General features: G+C 39.2%; 1 protein-coding gene across 2 annotated transcripts in view; it reads right to left on the reverse strand.

Annotated features, from left to right (window-relative positions):
* The window catches only part of LOC124777486 (transmembrane channel-like protein 5), a 283,578-nt gene extending 278,537 nt beyond the window's left edge, over nucleotides 1-5,041 (reverse strand). The window contains exon 1 of one of the 2 annotated variants that reach the window (XM_047252924.1): nucleotides 4,638-5,041. Coding sequence is in view for 1 of the 2 variants with exons in the window: in XM_047252923.1 (XP_047108879.1) it covers nucleotides 4,273-4,374 (102 nt within the window). In the remaining variant the exon portion in view is untranslated. The other variant, XM_047252923.1, reaches the window with a different exon arrangement.
* Nucleotides 5,042-10,145: the final 5,104 nt, after the last annotated feature.

The raw sequence follows: 10,145 nt of genomic DNA on the forward strand, positions 1-10,145 counted from the left end.
GAGTGTGTGTGTGTGTGTGTGTGTGTGTGTGTGTGGGGATGTGCGCGCGCACGTTCGTGATGTAAGGATTGAAGTTTTTTCAGTGAGTTATCAATTACTTTATCTTTTGTTTATGTATGTGGTGTTTTCGTTGCGTGTTATTGGTTTGCTGTTTGTGGTGTGGTCAGATGTTTAATTTATTGTGTGGCTTCTCTTGTTAAGTATCAATATGATGAAGTAAAACAGTGTTATGTTGCAGCCAAGATGGGGGAGGATATGTTGTCCATTATCAAATTCCCCCAGGTATTTGGGCTAATTGCTGAAATTGTGAAGTGCAGTATTTGCCGCAAGAACACGAGGTTGACCAGAGTTCCGGCATCTCAGACCAGGGATGGGTACATGTGGCTGTGGCGGTGTGGTAATGTCTGGCGTTCTGTTGGAGGCAGTAGCTGGTTCAAGAAATCTACGTTGGCCATGAGAGATTGTTTTGCTGACACACTACTTCTGTTATAGGTCCTCCATTAGTTTTTGTGTGCATGAGACTGGAGTGAGTGAGAGAATGGTGTTAAACTGATTTTCTTTTTGTGGGGAAGTGTGTTCCGAGTATGTGAAATATAGGGGTAAATTGGGTGGGCCGTGGATGGTGGTTGAAATCAATGGTTCGCAGTTTGGGAAGAGGAAGTATGGGAGGGGTAAGTCTCCAGTTGGTTTGTGGGTGTTATTTCAGGGGTGGTTATGCTGACTGTGTTATCAGAGTTTGGAGGGCCGTACTAAGAGAGAATTGGTGGGGTTAATCGAAGAGTATATTGAGGAAGGGAGTACCGTAGTTTCAGATGCTTTTCCATCTTGCAGGAGTTTGGGGAAGAGGTGTTTGATCATTTCATGTGAACCATAGTTTAGAGTTTAAAAATTATGAAATGGAGGCATGCACTAATACAATAGTGTTTTGGGGGGCAGTTAAATCAGTCAAAGGGAGGGGGAAGAGGTGCTCTTCTAACTTGCAATCTCATTTATATGAGTACTGCCGGTGGAAGTGTGTCCCTGGGGATTATTGTATTTTTCTGAGGGCTGTGGGTAAGATGTACAGGCTGAGGATGGTTAATTGAGGGGTTTTGGTGTGTGGTGTGTGTGGGTGGGCGGGTCGTGGGTACTGTTGTGGATTTAGGCGGTTGGGGGGGGGGGGGAAAGGGGATTGTTTTATCATTATGTAATAGAGGACCTGGAGTTGTGACGTTTTGTGTATTTGTGGTGTATTGATTGTGTTTTAATTTCTGTAGGGATTCCAATTTATGTCAGATTCCAATCTCTGTAGTTATAGGTATTGGTGTTTTGGTATCATCAGCTGTGGTTGACCTATATAGGCCAAGAGAAGTCTCAGATTCCAATTTTTTGTAGTTGTAGGTGTTTTGGTATCAGCAGCTGTGGTTGACCTATATAGATCATAAGAAATGTCCGATTCCAGTTTTTGTAGTAGTTGTTTTTGTGGCATTGACAATGGTGGTTGAGCTATATAGGTCAAGGGAAGTGTCTGATTCTTGAGGATTTTGTTGATGTGGCGGAATGTGGGTGGTTTTTTTTTTTGAGGGTGGGGGAGGAGGTTGCCACACTGTGTTTTTTTTATTATTATTTTATTTCTGTATTTAGCTTGTCCTCACCCTAAAACCCCCTAACTTCCTGCAATTGTCCAATTAGTTGGATTATATTTTTGGAAGGAGACGTTATTGTCTTATTTATATGTATTTTCGTGTTTGTTGCTGTGTGTATGTAGTGACGTTATAGGCGCCAGGCACTATATTGGAGACGCTGAGAATGGCCATTTTCGCCATACTGATGACGTCATGGGTCAAGGCAGACGGATGCAATCTGACACTCCCATTCCAAGTAACTGCTTCTACAGCAAGATATCACACATCTCAACATATTGTTCTACTCCACACTAGTTGTCACACATCCTTTTCTAAGGAGGTTAACTCAGTTGGCAATTGTTCTTCTGTATTTGTATGTCTGATATTCAAGTTCTCTTTTGGTCAGTATGTAGTCATGAAATGTCACGGAGATGAGCCAAGTAAATCAAAGCCTCCAACACTGCCCATTGGCTTCGATAGACAACATTATCAAAAAGGCAGACAAAAACAACACCGAAATCCAATATATGTAACATATGCACCGCGGCAAGACTTACAGTTACCTCATGAATAGACTTTGAACTACACTACAGATCACCACAACTAAGGATTCAAATTCATTCATTGGCTTCACCAACTCATTACCAGCCACATTTCAACTTAATCTAAACCTAGAGTTATGATACCAATCAATTTGTCCCAAAAACTTACATTCAAGAAAATAATGTACAAGCAAAACAAGCATTGCCAATGATTGTTACCTTTTTGTTTGCACTGGTATGACTTCACAAGTGACACATTACACATTACATCACGTGTCAAAGCATACATCCAGCATTGGTAAGTTCAACTCACCAGGTGAGACAGTAACAACAAAAGCCAATATATCAGATGAATGAAATCCAGATTCTGAATAGAACTTAATTTTTCAGGTTTTCTGTGTATCTCAATTTGATGCCATTTACCAGGTTCTCTGCCTAACCTTTATTTGGTTTTCGTAAATCAAGTTTCAAAATTTCTTTAAGAATTACTGAAGAAATAGGTGCCTACCTCAAACATGAAAAGAGTAAATTTTTAATTATGGAAAATAACCGTATATTTTTGCTTAATTATTTTCCAGGTTACAACGTACTGTTGAGAGTAAGGTGAGTACAAAGAAGGTAGCAGCTCAGCGGAGCACCTGCATATCGTCTTGCTGAAAATGCTACCATGAAGCACATCTGGAGCCTGTCCAGGAAACTACAGAAAATGTATGTCCAGACAATCAAACAAAGTCACATCTTAGCAGCCTTCAACAAAGCATAATGTTAAACATTGTATCATCTCCTCACTAACTCTTCAAAACGAGCCTCGAGAATCATGGAAACACATTCCTTGATCAATTCTTTTCTTATGAAGGTGCTATTTCAATGTTTACACAAGGAAGAAGAGGTATCATTTGACAAAAACTCTTCCAAAACTACTACTTACGGTCTGAAATTTTGAAAGTGGAAAACAGTCTTATCTTCAGATTCATTTTGCAGCTGAAATAAACTGCTGACTCAGATGTGTAGACCATCATCTACATTCCATTAGTGTTATGAATGGATACAAACTGCAGTTAGGCATGAAATTCTGCTACGCTATTCTGTGCTATGTATGTGCAGCACTGTTTTTTCCATTCAGATCATTTCTTTTCCAACCACTCTCCCTTTTTGCAGTTTTTAGATGCAATGAAGTCTGCTGCTTTCTGTTATGACAGTCAGACTTCATAAATGCAAGAGGAATGCCATATCAAGACTTCATAAATGTAAGAGGAATGCCATATCATATTTTACTTTTCCAAATAGAATTTCAGTCAAAAAATTCCTAAAGATAGCTCTGTAATATGAAAATGAAATAACATCACATCAATAGGGCTGGATGAAATCTTTCTTCCTAGTGATCCATCAGTGTAATGCTCACTGATTTACATCTGCTGGAATGTGTAAATGTTGACCCTTGTTCATGTATATTACACACATACAAACATAATTACATTAAAATCTCTATCAATTAAAAAACAAGCTGACACTTTTTACACCATTATGAAAATTCCCGTTAAGCAAATGTTTACCATTATCACCCAACTTATGTGTGTACTGGACATAAACATTAGCCAGCGTAATGTTTATTTAAATATGAACACTTGAAAACGATATAAGTTTTAATATGTGTTAAAATGTTTTCCAAAAAACGCTTTGTTGGTAACAAAATAATACTAAACATTGTGGAGACATTTATATTAAAGTTATGGGAACAGTACTTATAGCATAATAATCATTTATTCAGTTTCACAACACACATTGGTTCCTTCTGTTCTTGATAGTTCTCATTCTAATTTTTTTCCATGCACGTAAAGACTTCTAAACTTTGTTGTGTCCTTTTTAATAAGACAAGAATATAAATATTTTTAGAGGAAACTTTACTGGGCAGTGGCACCGAATGGTTTACTGGGCGCGATTTGGGTTTGCGGGGAGCATTTTCGTCTCCGGTAAAAACTCCTTTAAGGAGGATCGCGTATTTCCAGGCAATTCAGGGAAATTATGAATACTATGACTCAAATGGTACATGTTACTGTAATAAACGATGAAATGTGAAAAACAACGGAAGCCTTCATGTCAGACAATAATAGTTGAAAACTACGTACCTCCCTAAGAGCCTTTGTTCTTGTCAGATGACAGGTCTGCACAACTAACAACTGTACCCGTAGAGCTCGCGTTGTGACAATCGGCGATAAGATAATACACATACAATATTAAGATAACATCGGATTACCACAGAAATATATAGCGAAAGGCACTCAGTAGTTATCGCGCGTTGAGAATTTATAAAGTTTTCCTTAACCGTCAACTCCGCAACACCTTATCGTTTACGGATATTCAACACAACAAATTCATTAGAAAAATTGGTTTCATACTCCACAACCTCTATATTCCCGATAATTACAAACACGTCCTCGAGTAACTGCTAATATGTGAAAGTTGCATGTTTGTCTAGCGTTTAACAGCCTACCTTAAAAAAATGCTGACACTACATAGCGTACTCTTCGTCACCCATCTCTTATATCGTACATTGTACATAAGTGCATTCTATCACGTACAATCAACAACTACGGAAGGAAATTGCTCGCAGGTTCTCATGAAAAGAGTTTGATGCCATATCAACAGGTTCTTCCGTTCAAGATAATTAAGCCCCATACAGTTGATTTTGCGAGCAGTGTATCTTACGATGCCAATTAATTGGGAAAACGTTAACCTACTTTAAAAGTATATACTGTAATACAAATTCTTTCTTCACACTTCAGGAATAGACTACTCCAATTGTACAATTGGTAGAAGAAAAACAATTATCTGACAACATAGCCAAGTGTCGATAGTCGTACATCACGCCAGAAACCCGATTTCTCGTATTCAAGACTACGAATCTCGTACTAGCCCCTCTTTTAAAGAACATCCAAAACGATTTTGAAGGTTCTTCAGATGAATAACAGGCCTACAACAAAGAGAGTACACTGTTGATTCTTGCTGCTGTAGAATCTGTTTTTAACGCCAAGCAAGAATTTCATTAAAATGGAACGCATTGCGCATAATAATATGAAACTTAACACAGCATAGGCGTACAGGAAAGCGTGTTAAACCTCTCTCTCCCCCGAAATATTCTTTTTTACGAGCTGGGCTCCCCATTACAGCGGGTAATCAGGTATCTGATTTGCATTGCGCACGTGATAGGGACGTTGAACACCTGGGATCTTTGTATTTTCACCCCGTATTTGGTACAGCTCCAAACGCATTTCTAATAGAACGAGGCAGTGACATTGTCTACCCGACAATTGGTTGGGCAATGACAACGCATGCACCCTAATGGTCGACATTTCTACTGTCTGTATCGTATACTGTGTTCCTTGGTACACATGGAACAGCGCGGGTCGTTCTTTTTCTGGAATTTGATCACTTATCTTAGCCATTTTCTTAGAACCAAGGCCTGCCTGAAAAGGCGTGTAGGTTTTAGGCAATTCTGAATATACCCGAAATTATGTGAGGTTTAGAAATGAAACTCATGAAGGGATTAACTATTGTTATTCTGAAGGGCTACATAAAATTTTATAGCAAATAGTATACAGAAACTGACTTTATTAATTCACAGATTGCTGTGTGATTTAAAAGTCTTTGCAAAGCACACATGGACATGCATGATGAGATCTGCAGTAAACGAGTGTTAAAGGCTACTTCTCGATTTGATAAAACGGAGCTGTACCATCATCAATCGGCTGGAGGCTTCTGAAGTGAGGTTAGGTTAGCCATGTAGTTTGCCAGGTTTATATCAAAGCTGGTTAAGCAAGTAAAAAGTTCTGGCTGCCTGGAGTATAATCTTCCCATAATCATTTTCCAAATCCATGATTGTAGTTCTGTAAGTGGTACAAATGGGGTCATGGGGAAGTATCTTATTTATCTGTCACCGTGTATCTGAACCCCAACATTCCCCTTAAAATGAAGTTTCCAGTTCACAGACCGATGTTATATCAACACAGTATCTACAGTGTTTGAGAGGTGGGAACATGTCGTACATGTGCGTGAATAACAATTATCCCCCAATACAGTTCAAACTTACTGTGGCATATTCTGTAGAACACTACTTTTAAATCCAATTGCACTTTTAAAATAGTTCACTAGCACAATAATTTTCATTACACATCTAGCCAAGATCGATTATTCATGCACCTCCTATTGTTGACATGATTTTTTACAGGGACCACAACACAGTGCAGAAGCAATTCGAAATTAATATTAGACCGTCACAGACACAGCCTAAATGATTTTTCGAGATTAAAGAATGCAGCTTTACTGTATGGTTAAATGATGATGGCGTCCCCTTGGGTAAAATATTCCGGAGGTAAAATAGTCCCCCATTCGGATCCTCGGGTGGGGACTACTCAGGAGGATGTTGTTATCAGGAGAAAGAAAACTGGCATTCTACAGATCGGAAAGTGGAATTTCAGATCCCTTAATCGGAGGGTAGGTAAGGAAGTTTACAAAGGGGAATGGATAGGTTAAAGTTAGATATAGTGGGAATTAGTGAAGTTCAGTGGCAGGAGGAACAAGACTTCTGGTCGGGTGAATACAGGGTTATAAACACAAAATCAAATATAGGTAATGCAGGAGTAGGTTTAATAATGAATAAAAAATAGGATTGCTACAAGCAGCATATTGAACACATTATTGTGGCCAAGATAGACACGAAGCCCACGCCTACTACAGTAGTACAAGTTTATATGCCAACTAGCTCTGCAGATGACGAAGAAATTGAAGAAATGTATGATGAAATAAAAGAAATTATTCAGATAGTGAAGGGAGACGAAAATTTAATAGTCATGAGTGACTGGAATTCGGTAGTAGGAAAAGGGAGAGAAGGAAACGTAGTAGGTGAATATGGATTGGGGGACAGAAATGAAAGAGGAAGCCGCCTGATAGAATTTTGCACAGAGCACAACTTAATCATAGCTAACACTTGGTTCAAGAATCATAAAAGAAGGTTGTATACATCAAAGAAGCCTGGAGATACTGACAGGTTCAAGATAGATTATATAATGGTAAGACAGAGATTTAGGAACCAGGTTTTAAATTGTAAGACATTTCCAGGGGCAGATGTGGACTCTGACCACAATCTATTGGTTATGAACTGTAGATTAAAACTGATGAAACTGCAAAAAGGTGGGAATTTAAGGAGATGGGACCTGGATAAACTGACAGATCCAGAAGTGGTAGAGAGTTTCAGGGAGAGCATTAGGGAAAATTGACAAGAACAGAGGAAAGAGATATAGTAGAAGAAGCGCGGGTAGCTTTGAGAGGTGAAATAGTGAAGGCAGCAGAGGATCAAGTAGGTAAAAAGACGAGGGCTAGTAGAAATCCTTGGGTAACAGACGAGATATTGAATTTAATTGATGAAAGGAGACAATATAAAAATGCAGTAAATGAAGCAAGCAAAACGGAATACAAACTTCTCAAAAATGAGATTGACAGGAAGTGCAAAATGGCTGAGCAGATGACGAATACAAAGATGCAGAAGCATGTATCACTAGGAATAAGGTAGTTACTGCCTACAGGAAAAAAAGAGACCTTTGGAGAAAAGAGAACCACTTGCATGAATAACAAGAGTTCAGATGGAAACCCAGTTCTAAGCAAAGAAGGGAAAGCAGAAATGTGGAAGGAGTATATAGAGGGTCTATACAAGGGCAATCTACTTGAGGACAATATTATGGAAATGGAAGAGGATGTAGATGAAGATGAAATGGGAGATATGACACTGCATGAAGAGTTTGACAGAGCACTGAAAGACCTGAGTCGAAACAAGGCCCCAGGAGTAGACTAAATTCCATTAGACTACTGACGGCCTTGGGAGAACCAGTCCTGACAAAAATCTACCATCTGGTGAGCAAGGTGTATGAGACAGGCGAAATACCCTCAGACTTCAAGAAGAATATAATAATTCCAATCCCAAAGAAAGCAGGTGTTGACAGATGTGAAAATTACCGAACAATCAGTTTAATAAGTCACGGATGCAAAATATTAACGCGAATTCTTTACAGACGAATGGAAAAACTGGTAGAAGCCGACCTCGAGGAAGATCAGTTTGGATTCCGTAGAAATATTGGAACACGTGAGGCAATACTAACCTTACGACTTATCTTAGTAGAAAGATTAAGGAAAGGCATACCTGCATTTCTAGCATTTGTAGACTTAGAGAAAGCTTTTGACAATGTTGACTGGAATACTCTCTTTCAAATTCTGAATGTGGCAGGGATAAAATACAGGGAGCGAAAGGCTATTTACAATTTGTACGGAAACCAGATGGCAGTTATAAGAGTTGAGGGGCATGAAAGGGAAGCATTGGTTGGGGACGGAGTGAAACAGGGTTGTAGCCTATCCCTGATGTTATTCAATCTGTATATTGAGCAGGCAATAAAGGAAACAAAAGAAAAGTTTGGAGTAGGTATTAAAATCCATGGAGAAGAAATAAAAACTTTGAGGTTCGCTGATGACATTGTAATTCTGTCAGAGACAGCAAAGGACTTGGAAGAGCAGTTGAACGGAATGGACAGTGTCTTGAAAGGAGGATATAAGATGAACATCAACAAAGGCAAAACGAGGATAATGGAATGTAGTCGAATTAAGTCGGGTGATGCTGAGGGAATTAGATTAGGAAATGAGACACTTAAAGTAGTAAAGGAGTATTGCTATTTGGGGAGCAAAATAACTGATGATGGTCGAAGTATAGAGGGAAAAAAGTGTATACGGGCAATGGCAAGGAAAGCGTTTCTGATGAAGAGAAATTTGTTAACATCGAATATAGATTTATGTGTCAGGAAGTCCTTTCTGAAAGTATTTGTATGGAGCGTTGCCATGTATGGAAGTGAAACATGGACGATAAATAGTTTGGACAAGAAGAGAATAGAAGCTTTCGAAATGTGGTGCTACAGAAGAATGCTGAAGATTAGATGAGTAGATCACATAACTAATGAGGAGGTATTGAATAGGATTGGGGAGAAGAGAAGTTTGTGGCACAACTTGACTAGAAGAAGGGATTGGTTGGTAGGACATGTTCTGAGGCATCAAGGGATCACCAATTTAGTATTGGAGGGCAGCGTTGAGGGTAAAAATCATAGAGGGAGACCAAGAGATGAATACACTAAACAGATTCAGAAGAATGTAGGTTGCAGTAGGTACTGGGAGATGAAGAAGCTTGCACAGGATAAAGTAGCACGGAGAGCTGCATCAAACCAGTCTCAGGACTGAAGACCACAACAACAACAACAACTCTCTCAATATGTAAAGTATTTGCATAGTAAACCATTGTAGTACATCTTATTAGTTGCAATTGATACTTGTTCAAACATGCTCTTTCTGGTTGTTAAGGTATTTCATCACAAATTGCTTGAATCATAAAATCTATTGTTATTCAGCTATTGAACTTCGTTAATATTGTTAACTGAAACTGTATGGCAGTGGTACTCGGACCCAGTGGTCAGAGGCATACATCGTACACTGCCAATCTATAATAGTCCGTCTTAGCCAGGCTGGCTCTCACAGTGTCATTAGGCAGTTCAACCTGCATCACTGATACCACTCTACCCTGGCTGGCCATTGGGCTGCCATCGGCTCACATATCACGGCGCGGACTACTGACTGACTTTCTGATCTACAGAGCTACTCATCATCTCAAGATGGGGTGATTCCTAGAGCTGTATCTTCACCAGATGCGCCATGCAAAAAAAAAAGGAGCGGCGGGGTAGTTTCTTGAAGCACGGCACGTCAGGTGTGGACAGTATCCCATGAAGATCTGTGGATTATTCAAAAACAGTTAACAAGTTACACACAGTGTTGGTACTTAAAAGAAAAGAGTCCTTTCGTACCCACTGTACTTGGATAGTATTCCTCTCTACTGTTCCAGAACGAGACAATAGTATACCAATAGGAGGTCTTTACGTTAATTTCTACATGTTGTTGTTGTTGTGGTCTTCAGTCC

Source organism: Schistocerca piceifrons, chromosome 2 (genome assembly GCF_021461385.2).
Source record: "Schistocerca piceifrons isolate TAMUIC-IGC-003096 chromosome 2, iqSchPice1.1, whole genome shotgun sequence".
Lineage (NCBI taxonomy): Eukaryota > Metazoa > Arthropoda > Insecta > Orthoptera > Acrididae > Schistocerca > Schistocerca piceifrons.